Below are 20,688 nucleotides of genomic sequence, written 5' to 3'. Positions count from 1 at the left end.
ACCTGTATCTCAGTTACTTTTAATATAGAAGTACCGTGGCACCTCAGTGGTTTCCCGTGTGTGTCTGTTGCTATAAAGGAAAGGAGATATGTAGAATGGCAGCTTCTATATTTTATTTGTGATAAAGAATGAATCAATATACAATAATAACAAATAACAATACTTCAAACAATACTTGAATTAAAACCAAATAAGACGTATACAACAATTACCATGGACATTAACAGTTTCGTTTATCATTACGCTTATCCGTTTCTCAATACATATCTTGAATTAATTACAACAATTCATATTCAATATAACTATAATATTTTTTTCAGTAAATAACAAGAAGGTTTTATAGAGAGCTACGTTTTGTAAGAATAACTACTATAATGTGATTACGTGGAAGCTTAGCCGTACAATATTAAATATAAGCGATATCTTTAAAACAATAAAAGTTTTATCTATACAGGAAAGGCGACAAGCAGAATGGCAAATTGTCAAGGTAAACGTGCCTTTTTTATATTGTCTAAACCACCGTGGACAATAAGATAACTGCCCAATGAATGCAGGTATTGGCGCGTATGATTCCTGATATGTTTACTTGGAAATGGTGGTCATCTCGACACTCGCCCTAACATTTCAATTATCAAAATTCGTATATTTGTCGTATATCATAACCAAAAACGTAATTCTGCTTTCACTAACCGGGGTCAAATATTGACTTTATTGCATTGAATATATGTTTGTTAAGTTAGTGTCCCTAAATCAGAGGTAAAACATTAAATTTATTGCATTAAACATAGGCGTGTTCAATTATTATCTCTAATGCAGGGGTCAAATATTGACTTTATTGCATTAAACATAGGTTTGTTAAATTAGTATCCCAAAAGCAGGGGCCAAACATTGGCTTTATTTCATTAAATATAGGCCTGTTAAATAAGTGTCCTTAAAAAGGGGTTTTGTCACACTTCAAATCATAATGTGTCGTATTGTAAGACATGTTTATCCTTAGTTATCGACTAAGCTAGATAACTTCGATTTGTGAGAGTGCATTCTGCCTAAATAAACACACCTTCAGTTTGTTACATTTTTTTCTACACAAAAGATTATTGTCGTTATTTTCATTGAAATCGTTTCTCCCCGGTTGGTGAAGCCCTTGACCCAAATGTATAACAATGATGTAATTGATGTATATTCATGTCAAAAGATTATTACTGCTTTTCCCTGTACAATTAGATATAGGGACGTTATCTTTTGTGATCCACATCTTGTCTATTAATATGACTAACAAGTACATATGCACAAAAATGAAAAATAAAAAAAAAAAAAAATATAAAAAAAAAATATAAAAAAGGAATGTACAATAACAGTCGATATCAGTACATACATTTGGTATAAATATACCGTATTAACATATTTACGTAGCATACGTTCTAGTAAATATAGTGGATTTAATATTATACCATGAAGACAAAATTGAGTGGGTGGGATATACTTATAGTACACGTAGAAAATTGAAATGATGACTTACACAATTTATACAAAAGAAAACATTTATATATCCCAATACTCCAGTATACCGATTAACTCTAAAAGACCATAATGATTAATCATATCTATTAATTATTAGTGGTATGATGCAAGCATATCGATAATATCGTTTGCGGAATACACATTTAAAACATTTCAGTTTCAAGTTGACATCGCATGTATGATTATATTGGCTATATAGCGTCAAAGAAACGCTAAACTTAATATATATTTTATTTCAGTGTTAAATTTAAAGCATTATTACATTTTAAATGAAGCCAGATCTGTTTAAAGCTCCACAAAGTCTGATTTAATTAATCACGGAACCCCAGATTTCATTTTGAAAACGTGACATTGTAATTTAATGTGGTCGCGCGAGAATTCGCTATGATTTGCCGATCAGGTGGTATTGTGCAGAAGAGGAGACGGCATCTAAATATTTGTTCTGAGGGTTTTTATTGTACATTCTATACCAAAACGGCAAGGTATTCTGTGTTGTTTTATGACACATGTTGTGTAACAAATGTGAATAAAACCTTATTCCTCTACTGATCTATGTTTGGCTGCTAAGTAGGCATTTTTTGTGTGATAATTAGAGAGGATTTTGGCGCACTGATATATAATTATCATTTAGAAGTGTTCTGGCGTTGAACGTGTATTGCACCGGGTGGATTCTTTTGTTTCCTCAGAAACGGTTATGTTTCTTTCGACATAATTTGCGTTATTTTCGGCTCTTAAACTCCAAATGAAAGTCATCCTGACAGTAGGTGAAAAACATTCGAAGGATATTGAAAGAGATTGGATTTCAAATCGGTCAAATCAGTGTCTCTAGGTAGAAGACGGTTTTCATTGGGTTCGGTTTCGGATTTTGGAGTTGACATCACTGAATAACCACAGCAATAAAATTCAGTACATATATACATGTATACCCATCTGAAAACCATAACGATGTCCCAGATTTTCAAAAGGTTTTTATAAATGCTTGACTTTTGCTGTCCCCATGTCTTACATTTCTTGAAATTCGGAAACGAGCCCCTATGACGACGTCAATAAATTTTGTAATTTTTGTATCTAGAATAACGCTTATAATATTTTTGTGAAAACTACATTTCTTGTAATGAATATTCAGCGTAATAACTGTGATGGTTTTTGTCTTCGTTTTTTTGTGGTTGATGTTACTAAATGCTAACACATTTTAAGGCTCCCTTGTTCTGTTGATAGTGTACCGAAAGTAATTGGCAGCTATTTGAAATTTGTTTTACCATGAACATACTCATCAAATCACTGTAAAATAAAGTATACAGTCTCAAAGCTACAATTTGGTTTTATAACGACATATAGACAATTGCAACATAGAATGTAAATATAACGTTATGAAAAGCAATGACAATATATATAACATAATCAACCAATATAGTAAATTATAACACTAATGATTTACGATGACAAAATATATTGCGTAATGTAACATAGTAACAAAATGTTTCACAAAAGGAATTACAACGAAATATATAATGAACCAGAGTCCATCATATGCAGGTACATATGTATGTGGGAACGTCTACCCATTGTTTGGAATTTGCGGTCAGAACCGCACAAAGCTATGGTGACGTAAGCGGGGGTACACATGACCTTAATTGCAAAAATAATGCACCGACAATAAAGCATACTATATATATAGGTGTGTGTGTGTATGTGTAAGGACAAATATGCAAGCGTGCATATATAGTACATTGATAAGATTTTCTAATTAGATAGGTATTTCAAACTCAGATATTCACCCCACCGTCTACAGTGACCACGCTGTCTAAAGTCATCTCATTGTCTACAGTCAGCATGTGTGATACAAAATGGATTTTGTCTTTCAGATGGAACCAGGGTATGTCTGTCTAGCTTCTTCATTTCTCACCAACAGGGAGATGGTGATGGTTTTACATTCATTTGACCTCAGTATTTCCCTCTCATACTTCCCGGTAACGTTCTGTGAATGAATGTGATGATTTAAAATTTTAATTGTATTATGGATTGACCGCAATAGAAGTCAACAATATGAATTGAAGTCGTGCAAAAACAAGATAATTGTTCCGTCTTTTATTAGGTTTACTAGGTACTTGTCGGACCTGTATCTCAGTTACTTTTAATATAGAAGTACCGTGGCACCTCAGTGGTTTCCCGTGTGTGTCTGTTGCTATAAAGGAAAGGAGATATGTAGAATGGCAGCTTCTATATTTTATTTGTGATAAAGAATGAATCAATATACAATAATAACAAATAACAATACTTCAAACAATACTTGAATTAAAACCAAATAAGACGTATACAACAATTACCATGGACATTAACAGTTTCGTTTATCATTACGCTTATCCGTTTCTCAATACATATCTTGAATTAATTACAACAATTCATATTCAATATAACTATAATATTTTTTTCAGTAAATAACAAGAAGGTTTTATAGAGAGCTACGTTTTGTAAGAATAACTACTATAATGTGATTACGTGGAAGCTTAGCCGTACAATATTAAATATAAGCGATATCTTTAAAACAATAAAAGTTTTATCTATACAGGAAAGGCGACAAGCAGAATGGCAAATTGTCAAGGTAAACGTGCCTTTTTTATATTGTCTAAACCACCGTGGACAATAAGATAACTGCCCAATGAATGCAGGTATTGGCGCGTATGATTCCTGATATGTTTACTTGGAAATGGTGGTCATCTCGACACTCGCCCTAACATTTCAATTATCAAAATTCGTATATTTGTCGTATATCATAACCAAAAACGTAATTCTGCTTTCACTAACCGGGGTCAAATATTGACTTTATTGCATTGAATATATGTTTGTTAAGTTAGTGTCCCTAAATCAGAGGTAAAACATTAAATTTATTGCATTAAACATAGGCGTGTTCAATTATTATCTCTAATGCAGGGGTCAAATATTGACTTTATTGCATTAAACATAGGTTTGTTAAATTAGTATCCCAAAAGCAGGGGCCAAACATTGGCTTTATTTCATTAAATATAGGCCTGTTAAATAAGTGTCCTTAAAAAGGGGTTTTGTCACACTTCAAATCATAATGTGTCGTATTGTAAGACATGTTTATCCTTAGTTATCGACTAAGCTAGATAACTTCGATTTGTGAGAGTGCATTCTGCCTAAATAAACACACCTTCAGTTTGTTACATTTTTTTCTACACAAAAGATTATTGTCGTTATTTTCATTGAAATCGTTTCTCCCCGGTTGGTGAAGCCCTTGACCCAAATGTATAACAATGATGTAATTGATGTATATTCATGTCAAAAGATTATTACTGCTTTTCCCTGTACAATTAGATATAGGGACGTTATCTTTTGTGATCCACATCTTGTCTATTAATATGACTAACAAGTACATATGCACAAAAATGAAAAATAAAAAAAAAAAAAAAATATAAAAAAAAAATATAAAAAAGGAATGTACAATAACAGTCGATATCAGTACATACATTTGGTATAAATATACCGTATTAACATATTTACGTAGCATACGTTCTAGTAAATATAGTGGATTTAATATTATACCATGAAGACAAAATTGAGTGGGTGGGATATACTTATAGTACACGTAGAAAATTGAAATGATGACTTACACAATTTATACAAAAGAAAACATTTATATATCCCAATACTCCAGTATACCGATTAACTCTAAAAGACCATAATGATTAATCATATCTATTAATTATTAGTGGTATGATGCAAGCATATCGATAATATCGTTTGCGGAATACACATTTAAAACATTTCAGTTTCAAGTTGACATCGCATGTATGATTATATTGGCTATATAGCGTCAAAGAAACGCTAAACTTAATATATATTTTATTTCAGTGTTAAATTTAAAGCATTATTACATTTTAAATGAAGCCAGATCTGTTTAAAGCTCCACAAAGTCTGATTTAATTAATCACGGAACCCCAGATTTCATTTTGAAAACGTGACATTGTAATTTAATGTGGTCGCGCGAGAATTCGCTATGATTTGCCGATCAGGTGGTATTGTGCAGAAGAGGAGACGGCATCTAAATATTTGTTCTGAGGGTTTTTTATTGTACATTCTATACCAAAACGGCAAGGTATTCTGTGTTGTTTTATGACACATGTTGTGTAACAAATGTGAATAAAACCTTATTCCTCTACTGATCTATGTTTGGCTGCTAAGTAGGCATTTTTTGTGTGATAATTAGAGAGGATTTTGGCGCACTGATATATAATTATCATTTAGAAGTGTTCTGGCGTTGAACGTGTATTGCACCGGGTGGATTCTTTTGTTTCCTCAGAAACGGTTATGTTTCTTTCGACATAATTTGCGTTATTTTCGGCTCTTAAACTCCAAATGAAAGTCATCCTGACAGTAGGTGAAAAACATTCGAAGGATATTGAAAGAGATTGGATTTCAAATCGGTCAAATCAGTGTCTCTAGGTAGAAGACGGTTTTCATTGGGTTCGGTTTCGGATTTTGGAGTTGACATCACTGAATAACCACAGCAATAAAATTCAGTACATATATACATGTATACCCATCTGAAAACCATAACGATGTCCCAGATTTTCAAAAGGTTTTTATAAATGCTTGACTTTTGCTGTCCCCATGTCTTACATTTCTTGAAATTCGGAAACGAGCCCCTATGACGACGTCAATAAATTTTGTAATTTTTGTATCTAGAATAACGCTTATAATATTTTTGTGAAAACTACATTTCTTGTAATGAATATTCAGCGTAATAACTGTGATGGTTTTTGTCTTCGTTTTTTTGTGGTTGATGTTACTAAATGCTAACACATTTTAAGGCTCCCTTGTTCTGTTGATAGTGTACCGAAAGTAATTGGCAGCTATTTGAAATTTGTTTTACCATGAACATACTCATCAAATCACTGTAAAATAAAGTATACAGTCTCAAAGCTACAATTTGGTTTTATAACGACATATAGACAATTGCAACATAGAATGTAAATATAACGTTATGAAAAGCAATGACAATATATATAACATAATCAACCAATATAGTAAATTATAACACTAATGATTTACGATGACAAAATATATTGCGTAATGTAACATAGTAACAAAATGTTTCACAAAAGGAATTACAACGAAATATATAATGAACCAGAGTCCATCATATGCAGGTACATATGTATGTGGGAACGTCTACCCATTGTTTGGAATTTGCGGTCAGAACCGCACAAAGCTATGGTGACGTAAGCGGGGGTACACATGACCTTAATTGCAAAAATAATGCACCGACAATAAAGCATACTATATATATAGGTGTGTGTGTGTATGTGTAAGGACAAATATGCAAGCGTGCATATATAGTACATTGATAAGATTTTCTAATTAGATAGGTATTTCAAACTCAGATATTCACCCACCGTCTACAGTGACCACGCTGTCTAAAGTCATCTCATTGTCTACAGTCAGCATGTGTGATACAAAATGGATTTTGTCTTTCAGATGGAACCAGGGTATGTCTGTCTAGCTTCTTCATTTCTCACCAACAGGGAGATGGTGATGGTTTTACATTCATTTGACCTCAGTATTTCCCTCTCATACTTCCCGGTAACGTTCTGTGAATAAATGTGATGATTTAAAATTTTAATTGTATTATGGATTGACCGCAATAGAAGTCAACAATATGAATTGAAGTCGTGCAAAAACAAGATAATTGTTCCGTCTTTTATTAGGTTTACTAGGTACTTGTCGGACCTGTATCTCAGTTACTTTTAATATAGAAGTACCGTGGCACCTCAGTGGTTTCCCGTGTGTGTCTGTTGCTATAAAGGAAAGGAGATATGTAGAATGGCAGCTTCTATATTTTATTTGTGATAAAGAATGAATCAATATACAATAATACCAAATAACAATACTTCAAACAATACTTGAATTAAAACCAAATAAGACGTATACAACAATTACCATGGACATTAACAGTTTCGTTTATCATTACGCTTATCCGTTTCTCAATACATATCTTGAATTAATTACAACAATTCATATTCAATATAACTATAATTTTTTTTTCAGTAAATAACAAGAAGGTTTTATAGAGAGCTACGTTTTGTAAGAATAACTACTATAATGTGATTACGTGGAAGCTTAGCCGTACAATATTAAATATAAGCGATATCTTTAAAACAATAAAAGTTTTATCCTATACAGGAAAGGCGACAAGCAGAATGGCAAATTGTCAAGGTAAACGTGCCTTTTTTATATTGTCTAAACCACCGTGGACAATAAGATAACTGCCCAATGAATGCAGGTATTGGCGCGTATGATTCCTGATATGTTTACTTGGAAATGGTGGTCATCTCGACACTCGCCCTAACATTTCAATTATCAAAATTCGTATATTTGTCGTATATCATAACCAAAAACGTAATTCTGCTTTCACTAACCGGGGTCAAATATTGACTTTATTGCATTGAATATATGTTTGTTAAGTTAGTGTCCCTAAATCAGAGGTAAAACATTAAATTTATTGCATTAAACATAGGCGTGTTCAATTATTATCTCTAATGCAGGGGTCAAATATTGACTTTATTGCATTAAACATAGGTTTGTTAAATTAGTATCCCAAAAGCAGGGGCCAAACATTGGCTTTATTTCATTAAATATAGGCCTGTTAAATAAGTGTCCTTAAAAGGGGTTTTGTCACACTTCAAATCATAATGTGTCGTATTGTAAGACATGTTTATCCTTAGTTATAGACTAAGCTAGATAACTTCGATTTGTGAGAGTGCATTCTGCCTAAATAAACACACCTTCAGTTTGTTACATTATTTTCTACACAAAAGATTATTGTCGTTATTTTCATTGAAATCGTTTCTCCCCGGTTGGTGAAGCCCTTGACCCAAATGTATAACAATGATGTAATTGATGTATATTCATGTCAAAAGATTATTACTGCTTTTCCCTGTACAATTAGATATAGGGACGTTATCTTTTGTGATCCACATCTTGTCTATTAATATGACTAACAAGTACATATGCACAAAAATGAAAAATAAAAAAAAAAAAAAATATAAAAAAAAAAATATAAAAAAGGAATGTACAATAACAGTCGATATCAGTACATACATTTGGTATAAATATACCGTATTAACATATTTACGTAGCATACGTTCTAGTAAATATAGTGGATTTAATATTATACCATGAAGACAAAATTGAGTGGGTGGGATATACTTATAGTACACGTAGAAAATTGAAATGATGACTTACACAATTTATACAAAAGAAAACATTTATATATCCCAATACTCCAGTATACCGATTAACTCTAAAAGACCATAATGATTAATCATATCTATTAATTATTAGTGGTATGATGCAAGCATATCGATAATATCGTTTGCGGAATACACATTTAAAACATTTCAGTTTCAAGTTGACATCGCATGTATGATTATATTGGCTATATAGCGTCAAAGAAACGCTAAACTTAATATATATTTTATTTCAGTGTTAAATTTAAAGCATTATTACATTTTAAATGAAGCCAGATCTGTTTAAAGCTCCACAAAGTCTGATTTAATTAATCACGGAACCCCAGATTTCATTTTGAAAACGTGACATTGTAATTTAATGTGGTCGCGCGAGAATTCGCTATGATTTGCCGATCAGGTGGTATTGTGCAGAAGAGGAGACGGCATCTAAATATTTGTTCTGAGGGGTTTTTATTGTACATTCTATACCAAAACGGCAAGGTATTCTGTGTTGTTTTATGACACATGTTGTGTAACAAATGTGAATAAAACCTTATTCCTCTACTGATCTATGTTTGGCTGCTAAGTAGGCATTTTTTGTGTGATAATTAGAGAGGATTTTGGCGCACTGATATATAATTATCATTTAGAAGTGTTCTGGCGTTGAACGTGTATTGCACCGGGTGGATTCTTTTGTTTCCTCAGAAACGGTTATGTTTCTTTCGACATAATTTGCGTTATTTTCGGCTCTTAAACTCCAAATGAAAGTCATCCTGACAGTAGGTGAAAAACATTCGAAGGATATTGAAAGAGATTGGATTTCAAATCGGTCAAATCAGTGTCTCTAGGTAGAAGACGGTTTTCATTGGGTTCGGTTTCGGATTTTGGAGTTGACATCACTGAATAACCACAGCAATAAAATTCAGTACATATATACATGTATACCCATCTGAAAACCATAACGATGTCCCAGATTTTCAAAAGGTTTTTATAAATGCTTGACTTTTGCTGTCCCCATGTCTTACATTTCTTGAAATTCGGAAACGAGCCCCTATGACGACGTCAATAAATTTTGTAATTTTTGTATCTAGAATAACGCTTATAATATTTTTGTGAAAACTACATTTCTTGTAATGAATATTCAGCGTAATAACTGTGATGGTTTTTGTCTTCGTTTTTTTGTGGTTGATGTTACTAAATGCTAACACATTTTAAGGCTCCCTTGTTCTGTTGATAGTGTACCGAAAGTAATTGGCAGCTATTTGAAATTTGTTTTACCATGAACATACTCATCAAATCACTGTAAAATAAAGTATACAGTCTCAAAGCTACAATTTGGTTTTATAACGACATATAGACAATTGCAACATAGAATGTAAATATAACGTTATGAAAAGCAATGACAATATATATAACATAATCAACCAATATAGTAAATTATAACACTAATGATTTACGATGACAAAATATATTGCGTAATGTAACATAGTAACAAAATGTTTCACAAAAGGAATTACAACGAAATATATAATGAACCAGAGTCCATCATATGCAGGTACATATGTATGTGGGAACGTCTACCCATTGTTTGGAATTTGCGGTCAGAACCGAGGCTTGCCTCACATTCTACAACCGATGATAGACACTCCCTATCCCCATACCTAACTTATGATGGACTATTTTTCTCACACCTGTTTAGTGATATGCATGAAGAAATATATCCAAAATGGCGAAAGCACAGAGAAGTTTTTTTCTCTCGGTGACTGACAATAAAACCAATTACAAATTTGAAAAGATAAGAAAAAAGGAGTTCGGCTTTCCGGAAACTGTCGACATCAAGTCATATTCCACCGCATGTGCCTGTGCTTGCTTGCACAACGAAAGCTATCTAGTCTTCCGATGCAAAAAACAATATCTCGACAAATAACAACAATATGATGGAATGCATTCTGTATAAATAGGTCAATGATTACAATTAAGTATTTGTTGAAATGAAATAAAGAAAAAATGATACAGTGCATTTGTGAAAGTTAATACACATATAAACAAACAGAAGGGTTTTCCAAGTGACGTCACACAGTTTTGGTGTGCGGCATTTAGTAAGTCTATCCCACTGAGTAGGTTTAGGGCACGGCTCAATCTGAGCCTGAATCGAATATGAGTGTTTTCTAACGTAACTTCTGTCCACTGCCAAGTTGCACTTAAGTTGACGAGGTCACTTAGTGAACTCATGTTGGATACAGATATTGGTGTTCCACATGGAACAAATGTATTTTACATAGGCAAAGGTGTGAGAAAATAATACGTTCATGTTTTTTTCATCAACTACATAACCAGGATAACAGAGGATTACAAGTTATGTATCGGATATAACAGATATATCTCTTTTATCTTAAAAGTGATAAACCGCTGTATCCTTCCTACAATGTTGGATGCTTTTTAATTGGTTAAAAAACCTTAATATGATTAATGGGGGTTCTTACCCTAATATTTATAAGCTCTGTGTTACCTTTTTGCATTTATCGTTTCTCAAAGTTTTATGATTTTCCTCACATCTACATTCTCTTCTCTGTTCATCGTGTCTATATTGCTCAATTAAATTGATTTCCGGAGCCGTTATCAAATTTACATGATGATCCTTTCACCGTTTCCGCAATCTGTGCTAACACGTTGAAATCGGACGCCAAAAAGATGAAGGAGGAGTTGTATGCGATGTTGTTTAACTCCTGCATATTAATTCCATTCCCTATTCCCACGCAAGCTATGAGGACGCCCTCATCTCTTAGTGTACTGGCGATTGTTGCCGGGTGATCATGCGCTATTCCATCAGTCATAAGAATGATTACCTTCGAAGCGTCCTGTCTTGCTCCATTCGCAGTGGCAAGCGAATAAGATCTAACAAACTCTAGTCCCCCGGCTATATATGTATTTCCGCCGGTGTACACTATATCATCTATCGCCGGATTAATAGTCAATGCTCCATGATGTTCATTTAGCCAGAATTCATTGCTCGCGCTGGTGGAAAACTTGGCAATACCAATCTGAATAGCGTTACTACCCAACAAAATATTCGCAGTGTAGTTTTTAATGAAATATTTCATTAGTATGAAGTTACTACTTCCAATACTTCCGGATGCATCCAGGAGAAATACAACATCGGTCCGCGTAACACAGTCTGCAAACAATGTGAATGGAAAATAGACATTTATTACATGTTTACTGGTGAAATATCGAAAAGGATCATTCTATAAAAATCACTTTTCTGATTTGACCAATTAGAACACTGTTTACAAACAACAATGGGGAAAATTAAAAGCTAACCCAGTATTTTGCTATAAAGATTAATAGCATAATATCTAACAGTATGTTCAGTAATGCCAGATGTATTTCACTCGTGTGGCTATTTTGTTTATTATATAAAAATATGAAATATGAAGAATAACATCGGAAGTACTGCAATCAATATGAAGTATTAATATATTTAAACGACTTATATTTTTCAAATCTTGTCGATGTCGGTCCATCGCATAATGTTTTACTGCTTTTTTTCTATTAGAGTCTATTATATTAGTGACGCCAATACTTCGTTACCTTCTATAGTTAAATAGGAAAGGAATACATGGAAATCTATTGATTTCCACTAGTCCACTACTTGTATTCGGTTCTCTGACCTACGGGTTATACATTCCATTACGCTTTCTCTCATTTTATTTCCGTTCGATCATTTTTGAAACATATCCGAAATAATTTTCGAAAACATTCTCACACTAGTAAGTACCTGCAAGCTATATAATGTCTTTATATGAATAAACGGGGAACACGTTTCTTTGTCATGCTTGACCTTCTTACACTGCTATTATGTTCGTTTTCGTTACATTAGCGTTTTATTTAAGTTTCAGCCATGTTTGATTTTGCTGGATTTCAATTATTGAATCCGTAATTCGTATTGATTCCTCCATACTTTAAAAGAAGAATACAACAAAAGCTAGTCAACGAGATGTTCTCTTTCTTTATTTTAAACATAAGTACAAGTGCATTAAAAAGCTTTCATAAAAGCTTTATCACTAAATGCTGATATATATTTAGTAATATATCTGGGGAATATGATGAACACAATCAATCGTTTATACTGTACACTACTCTCGGGTTACATTATATATTCACTTTGTCATACAAAATGTAACATTTCCTGCGAAAATTCAAATTAAAACCTCTTTGTCATTTTATTACTTACCGAAGTCATCCTCAGCATCTAAAACAAACTCAATATTAACGTTTTATTATCAATATCCACAGCCTATTCTCAATTAAGACGGTTCGTTGAGGATGCTGCTAGATTGAGTTACATCAGACTTAAAAAGCCACAATAATGGGTGTATTTATATTCGTACTATCAATGTAAAACAAATACAAACGAAATATTAGTAGCCTTAGCTTACACAATGTTAATGTGTATTTCAAATCTAATTATACATTCATTTTACTTTGATCTAATAAACGAACTGTCTTAAAAGGCACAGGATCTACGAAATGTATTCACTAAACATTCTGTTTACATTAACTATATAATGTGTATTACGAAAAGGAAATTTACGCAAGAGATGCGATACGATTTTTTGTTGTTGAAAATATTAATGTGATTATCCCTATTACGTTAAAATTGATTTGCCAATAAAACAAAACATATAAGGTACCTTTAAGGAACATTTTGGTTTAAAAAAAGCCGCAGTTTCCCTAAGGATGACCATAGTTTTACAACGTGAATACAGTTGATTCCATGTCTCTATGTGGTCATTAAGTTGACAGTCAATTATCGAATTGAGTTGATTTAATACATAAGCTAATTATCGTAATAACGTTCACGAAGTTGTTTCATTTATTTTGTACGAAAATAATAAAATGCATGCTTTACTTACCTGTTATAACAATTTCACCGATAATGCTGTTGGTATCTACTTGTAAAATAGTACTGTTAGACAGATTGTTAGAAACCAAGGGTAGGGTGTCCGTGAATGCTGATATAATGTCAGAGGGCGTCAGTTTTGTTGTGATTATATTGCTTGAACCATCATCGATTATCAACTCCAAGTGTATAAACATCACGATCACGGCGAATACACTTCCAGGTCTAATAAAACATAAAATAGATGTATTTTCTGTTTCAATCGTCTATCACGACCACGAAAATATAAAATTGATATTTAAGCATTGCTTTTTCATTATTCAGTGGCATTAATCTAGCAATGTAATGAAATAACACAGAAACAAAAAGACAAATCTGTATATATTGTACCTACTTGAGTTCGATGACTTTACTTCTCTGGAAGTTATCCTTCAAGGGGCTTTGGCTGTACACGTAGTCTGTCTGCAAAAATATATAATAGATACTATGAAGAAACCTAGTGAAAATATCAACAAGAAGGAAGTTACTAAAAAGGTAAAAGATGGCAGAACGCAACAACAATACCAACAGATCAAGTATTTCAAGAAAGCTCAAGTTGTGAATTACTATGATATTTCTAGAGTCCACCTAATAGAATCAGCTGGTAACTGAATAAGTTATGAAATTGAATACACATAAGTACATGTACTTACATCGTTTTCTATGCTTTCAGCGAAAGCTTTGAATTCCGGACTGTTTTTGTCGCCATAGGCAGGGACCCATGTAGTGTTTTGCAAATGAAAACTAGTGCTGAAATCTGATTGGAATAGGTATGTATTTATTAGGTTTTGATTTCAAAGTATCAATATTAATGAAAAAGGTTTATCAACAGAAATGTGACTACGACGTACAGAAAATATTTGTTTTCAGGTGAAATAGATTCAGTAGTAAACATAACACGTGGCTGATTCAATTACCGCCGCTACCTACTTACCTTACAACGCCTTCATTTATCAATGAAATTGTATATTGTATTTGTCCTGAATAAGCTTCATACAGGAGCGCATTATAAGGCTAAATTCTATCCCTCTAGTAAATCAGAAATCATAAATCTATTTATAATAAGGTTAAATCATATTAACTAATGGATTTAGATCATTTAATAGATTATTACTTTGAAATGTAAAATGATTAATTAAGCAATCAAGATCTTTTAAACAGGAAATATGGCATGTAATTAACAACACTCATTTGATATGAGTACAAATCTGAAGAAATTTTGGCAAAATTACATACAAACATCAAATCACAAACAGAGACCAAAAACGGAAAATGAGTATTTCGAATATACGACAAAGATTGACTTGTTTTTACTGAAAGACGACACACACATAAGTGAGGTGTTCAGATATACATATGCAAAACAGCTACACGTATATACAGTATTGTTTTGATAGCATATATTTCACCTGCATTCAAGGACTTTACTTCAGGTCCTGTAAGCCCAAGATAAGATATAGGGTATTTACATATATATGTGTTCAATTAATTACATTTTTTTTTGTATTTTAATGTATGTAATTAATGACTGAATCAAAAATTGATTTGTTTATTTCAGAGGTAAGAGAAAATCATTGACCATAACAGTGATGAAAAGAATTTATCAAAGATTCTAAATATACTTGGCTGGAACAATGACAAAATGTTGTTCAGTTTAAGATAATGCACCAAGCACAAGAAGGATAATAATTTAGATGATCGCTTTGGAGGTCAAAGTTTATAAGACTTGCAGAATTTCTTAAATGGCAAAGCAAAATGTTATGGATTTAAGAGTTCCGCTTTTTTACGATTTCCGGAAATTGTAACATTCAGGATATAAATCGCACAAAAAAGCATAGTTTTAACATTTGCAGACAATACGTTACCAATTTCGATGTATTTTCATAGGAAATGACCGCGAATAGTGTGAATTGACGATTCTGTCGCGGTCTATTTGTTATTTTAAGGAATTATCTGTCTGTTTTTGTTAAGAGATAGCGGAGAGGATTTTGATTTTTTTTTTCTGTCTCAGAAAGCTAGAATGCCACAAAGTACCATACCTGCAAAATCAACTACCATATCAATGGTGCTGCTGATTTGGTAGGAGGTAAGTTTATTATTAGTGGCCACGCATTGGAATTCCGAACCATTCTGGACCGTCTCAGCAATGAGCTCGTAAGTCTTGGTTATAGTTTGATAGCAGGAGTCATCATTTTCACCAATAGCTATTGTGGGAACTTCAGTAAACCTGACGAAGTCTGAAGTGTTCCTGAAGCGTACATAAAGTTCGAGATCTCCTCCTTCTGTAGCTACTTTTCCAGAGCAGTTCAAAGTATACCGTTCACCTTCCTGAACTGTATTGTTCCCTTCAAGTACAAGCCCACTGGCGAGATCTGTAATAAAAGACAGCGCAGGTTTCTGCTGACTATTTTTTTCAAAGATCATAGCACTTTATAACACGTGTGTATGTAGGAGGGAGATTTTCCACCCGAGGGTCAGAAGATGTGGTTTTACACAATTTGTTATCGCGAGGGTGGAATATCCATAGCCTACAAACACACGTATTAAAAAGTGTTTTTCTCCCATATCACAACAAAATTTCTGATAAAAATATCTCTTAACCATACATTTTATAGCATTTTTAAAACTTCTTTATTTTTAGCTTTGTTACACAAAAATATCATTTTGGCAAATTGTAAGCTTACACAAAGATTCCATTCCTTGTATGGTTCAGTGATGAACGAATGTATAATTCGCCGATATCAATTGCCATAACTTGACTAACTTTTACATGTCCATGATCGAGTTTAGATCTTAATTCCATACATGTACAAAGAGCCAATATGTTGTATGAGGTTTACATTTGAAAAATCGCACTGTATCAAACATACACAAAAACCATACTTCTACAAATACATTCATCTAATACTATTTTACCTGAAATGATAGCTGTTGCTGTATCATTGATGACCTCACTTCCCATAAATGTTAATCTACACACGTAGCGTCCTCTCGCGGTACAGTGGGTAGTGGTGTTAGGAAACATAATGCTGAGTGTCATGTCCTCGCTGTTCTGTTGTAATCCAACTATATATGTACTATTGCCCTGGACAATAGTTCCGTTTGGAAAGGCTCTACCATGTATGTCAGTATTATCTTCTGACACAATACTAAACTCTTCCCAGCCAGATGGAGCATACCGGATGTTACAGCTGATGGTCATCTCCTCTCCGGGAGTTGTTATAGAATCATTCATTTCCATCTCTGGAATGAATACAACGATCAATATCGTCAGCATTTTTGATAGATCATAGTTGAAATGGACAAACACACAATTAGCAGTTGTTATCATTTATTTTTGGATACGGCAGAACTATATGTCATCAGAATAAAAAACACTCTTAACATATTGCACGAGTATATTAATGGAGATTTGTGGACAATGAAGAACACAGCATGAGAAAATTGGTTTCATTTTGTCCAAGCATAAAATGCTCATTTACAGAGAGAATATCCGTTGTACATTGCGAAAATACGTTTTAATACAGCTCAGTGAGATTTAATACTGCACCAAAAAACGAAAAAGAAAGAAAATGTAGGAGAGAATGAAGGTCATCGTAGTGAAAGTTATATTTACCGGCGATTCGTACTATGAGTGACTTTATTCCAGAAACTGCAGTTGCATTTATTCCCTCACACTTTAGTTGTGTTCCGTTGACATCTCTGTCGGCAACTAACGTGTAACTCTTTGTTGTTTGAAGGTAACAAACATCAGTCAGTTTGTCAATTGTAATTTGAGGCGATGCCGAAGACTTTTTAAAAGACGTGGCGTTCACTGCTTTGATGTACAGGTCCAGTGTACTAGACGGTGGTGCCAGGTCCCCGGTACAATTTACTTCGTATTTGTCTCCTTCATTCAACGTAGTATTTCCAAAAATTACAACGTTTTCAGCGGCATCTATAGCTACAGAAAATAAGAAAATAAATAATTTTCATATTTCTTTATATCTTAATTAAAATAAGCATAATGTTATAACGAATTTTCCATTCAGCAAATGCAGACACAACGTACCTGGGATGGAAATATATTCAGTAGTTTCTACAACGATATCCCCATTTCTATAGAGTGAACACGTGTAGTCACTTCCAACAAAACAGTGTTTAGTTGTGTTGGGGAAGAGTAGGCTTATTGATGCGTTACTCTCGGCAGATTGAAAGGTCATTTGGTACGAACTGTTGTCCTTTTGTGCCGATCCATTTACATAGCCAACAGCTACAACCCCGATATTGGTGCTATTTGACATCAATTTCAACTCACTCCAGTCTTTTGGCGCGAATTTGGCATTGCATTCAATAATGAGGTCACCATTAGGAGATGAGAGCGAGCTGGCAAGTTGCATTTCTGAAAATATCTCAATCTATAGTGACATGACATTTAGTTTATATTAACAAATAAATAAGTACACAATGTCTTAAAGAACAGAATTGTCCCCTGATTGTCAAACAAATCATACATTTTTAAACATTGCTTCATTATCGAATAAGTAGAAGTTACGAACTGTATGTACTAATTAAACACTGGATACAAAATTTGAGCATACCTAACAGTCTCCCCATAAAATATCTCAAAATAAAAAAGGCGTTATTTCGCAAATTATCATTACAATGTGGATTGATTTGTGCTTTATTGCTGAATAAAAATTATTGAATTCAGCATAGAAAGAAAATATGTCTTCTGTAGCATATTTAAGTTATACGAGTATTTACCGGCAACGTTCACCACAATCATTCGTGAATCTGAAACCGTCTGTGAGCCTGGTGATGTGTTAACTGCCTCACACCTCATCTCTGTACCATTATCTGTTCTGTCAGCAATCAGATTGTAACTCTTTGTTGTTTGGAGGTAGCAGGATTCGGTGAGATTACCAATAGTAACAAGAGCATCGACTGAGGACTTTGTAAAGGATGTGGCGTTTGCCGTTCTTGTGTAGAGGTCGAGTGTAGTAGATGGCGGAGCCAGGTCTCCGGAACAGTTAACTGTATATGTGTCACCCTCGTTCACTGTTGTGATTCCTTCTATTTCAGGATTCTGTGCTGCTTCTTCAACTAGAAGAGAATGAATGACGATGAGAAAGTTCCTCATGACAAATCACGATCTACAGACCCGTGTACATTCGCTGTTCCGTCTTAAACGCAAACGCTACGGAAGTGCTACGGAAATGGTACGGTAATGCTACGGAAGTGCTACGGTAACGCTACGGTAATGCTACGGAAATGGTACGGAAATGGTACGGTAATGCTACGGAAGTGCTACGGAAATGCTACGGTAATGCTACGGAAATGCTACGGTTGACGCTCACAAATAATCGACCGTTTCTGAATAAATTATCTGGTTCTTATAAAAAGCGGATCCTAGACGAAGCGAACACGTAGAAACGACAGTGCAATGGTGTTTGGTGGAGAGAATGTTGTATCGGGAAGTGGAAGAACGTTTTATCAAATTATACTACTATAGAAAACCTCCGTATGCAAAAAATTGTACAACTTTTAGAAACCGGAAATATTAAGGTCATATAAGGATCTTTCAAATTTAGGAAAATTTATTATTCTCGACAGCAAAAGACGATAGCATTTAATTCTAAAATAAAATCACTCTCTACACTAGCGCTGCGGTCGCGTATGTGTTGTCTCTGTGTGTCCGAACTTTATTGTTTTGTTTTTATGTATTTATCTATATTTTCACTGCATTTATTCACTGCATTTGTACTGATAAACCGTAAGGTTTAAGAAATCAACTAATTGAATTGAAAAACTTGTATCAAAGTGTTAATTTAGGTACAGGTAAACAGATCAAGATTTCTGAACACAGATTGACCAGGCTATGAATAGACCCCCTATAGGGCTAATTGTAAAAAGGAGAAACTGACCAGGTGTGGTGATGACTTATACACCTGAGCCCGATGACTCTTAATCAAGTGTATATCCATGGCCATCAGGTGAAGTTGATTGTGGTTGGGAGGGGGGATTAGTACCCATGGCAACAAGTTAGGGGGACAATTAAGTCAAGTACATGTACATGTCTGGCAAGTCTATATATAACAATCACTGGTACATATTACTGGTGTGTATGCACTGACGATTTGTTTAAAAGTCTGATGTCGGATCAGAGGAAACTCTGGCAGGGGAGGGATAAAAACTAAAAACAAGACATCAATAATTATATACTTAAGAATATACAATGTACATGTGCAATCAGATACGTGTATATCACACGTCTGCAATGGAGCGGACTCTGTGTGTTTACGTGATAATGGATAACACTCTGAAAATCTTTATTAATTGACTTGTTGTGATTACCTCATTTTGCATCAGATACGATGCTAACCACTCTGATGGAAGCAAAACTCTGTGTGATTACAGACAGAGTTATAGCCGTATCTACATGTATGTAATTCTCACCTCCTTATAAAATTATTTGCTGTCGCTACATTTCTTTTTTGACGTTCGGTAAGTATATTTAACTAAATTTCTTTTCGATAAAAAATACATTCCGCAAAATTTTCTACCGAACGGTTATGAGACGGTCTGTGAGTGAAAATAGGTAAACGCAAATGCTACGGTAATGCTACGGTGAGTGGACGCAAACGGTACGGAAATGGTACGGAAATTGTACGGTAATGCTACGGAAATGCTACGGAAATGGTACGGTTATGCTACGGTAATGCTACGGAAATGGTACGGTAATGCTACGGAAACGCTACGCTTAAATCGGAACTGCGAACGTCCACGGGTCTGTAACTAGTTCGACCATATTCAATGCGTTGAATTCTCTTTTTACCGTCCTGTACATTATTATTACGTATTCATTTTGCGCTCAGATATTCAAATGTCGTGATATGACATATCTTTTACAAATTGAAATGGAAGTTTCAATCATTCATCCCGTAATCGATGTGATATTGCATATTTCAATACAATATGTTTTGTATTTCGTATTAC

At 33.8% G+C, this 20,688-nt stretch overlaps 1 protein-coding gene and 2 long non-coding RNA genes across 3 annotated transcripts in view; all 3 read right to left on the bottom strand.

Annotated features, from left to right (window-relative positions):
* Window positions 1-96: 96 nt before the first annotated feature.
* On the bottom strand, window positions 97-3,101 carry LOC117341693. Its single transcript, XR_004535706.1, has 2 exons — window positions 2,429-3,101; window positions 97-2,341 (listed from the first exon to the last, which is right to left on the bottom strand). It is a non-coding gene; the product is annotated as an uncharacterized LOC117341693 (long non-coding RNA).
* Window positions 3,102-3,729: 628 nt separating this feature from the next.
* On the bottom strand, window positions 3,730-6,736 carry LOC117341692. The gene is made up of 2 exons (XR_004535705.1): window positions 6,064-6,736; window positions 3,730-5,976 (listed from the first exon to the last, which is right to left on the bottom strand). It is a non-coding gene; the product is annotated as an uncharacterized LOC117341692 (long non-coding RNA).
* A 627-nt stretch (window positions 6,737-7,363) lies between these two features.
* LOC117341761 overlaps window positions 7,364-20,688 on the bottom strand; it is a 31,514-nt gene continuing 18,189 nt past the window's right edge. The window contains exons 24-33 of the mRNA XM_033903624.1: window positions 18,457-18,795; window positions 17,762-18,091; window positions 17,327-17,653; window positions 16,627-16,953; window positions 15,750-16,082; window positions 14,364-14,467; window positions 14,066-14,133; window positions 13,685-13,896; window positions 13,003-13,020; window positions 7,364-11,943 (exon numbers count right to left, since the gene is read on the bottom strand). Coding sequence (XP_033759515.1) covers window positions 11,360-11,943; window positions 13,003-13,020; window positions 13,685-13,896; window positions 14,066-14,133; window positions 14,364-14,467; window positions 15,750-16,082; window positions 16,627-16,953; window positions 17,327-17,653; window positions 17,762-18,091; window positions 18,457-18,795 — 2,642 coding nt within the window. The 3' untranslated portion in view covers window positions 7,364-11,359. The remainder of the gene's footprint in view (window positions 11,944-13,002; window positions 13,021-13,684; window positions 13,897-14,065; window positions 14,134-14,363; window positions 14,468-15,749; window positions 16,083-16,626; window positions 16,954-17,326; window positions 17,654-17,761; window positions 18,092-18,456; window positions 18,796-20,688) is intronic.

This window comes from Pecten maximus, chromosome 14 (assembly GCF_902652985.1).
Source record: "Pecten maximus chromosome 14, xPecMax1.1, whole genome shotgun sequence".
Classification (NCBI taxonomy): Eukaryota; Metazoa; Mollusca; class Bivalvia; order Pectinida; family Pectinidae; genus Pecten; species Pecten maximus.
This window is presented reverse-complemented; position numbering and strand designations above follow the sequence as displayed.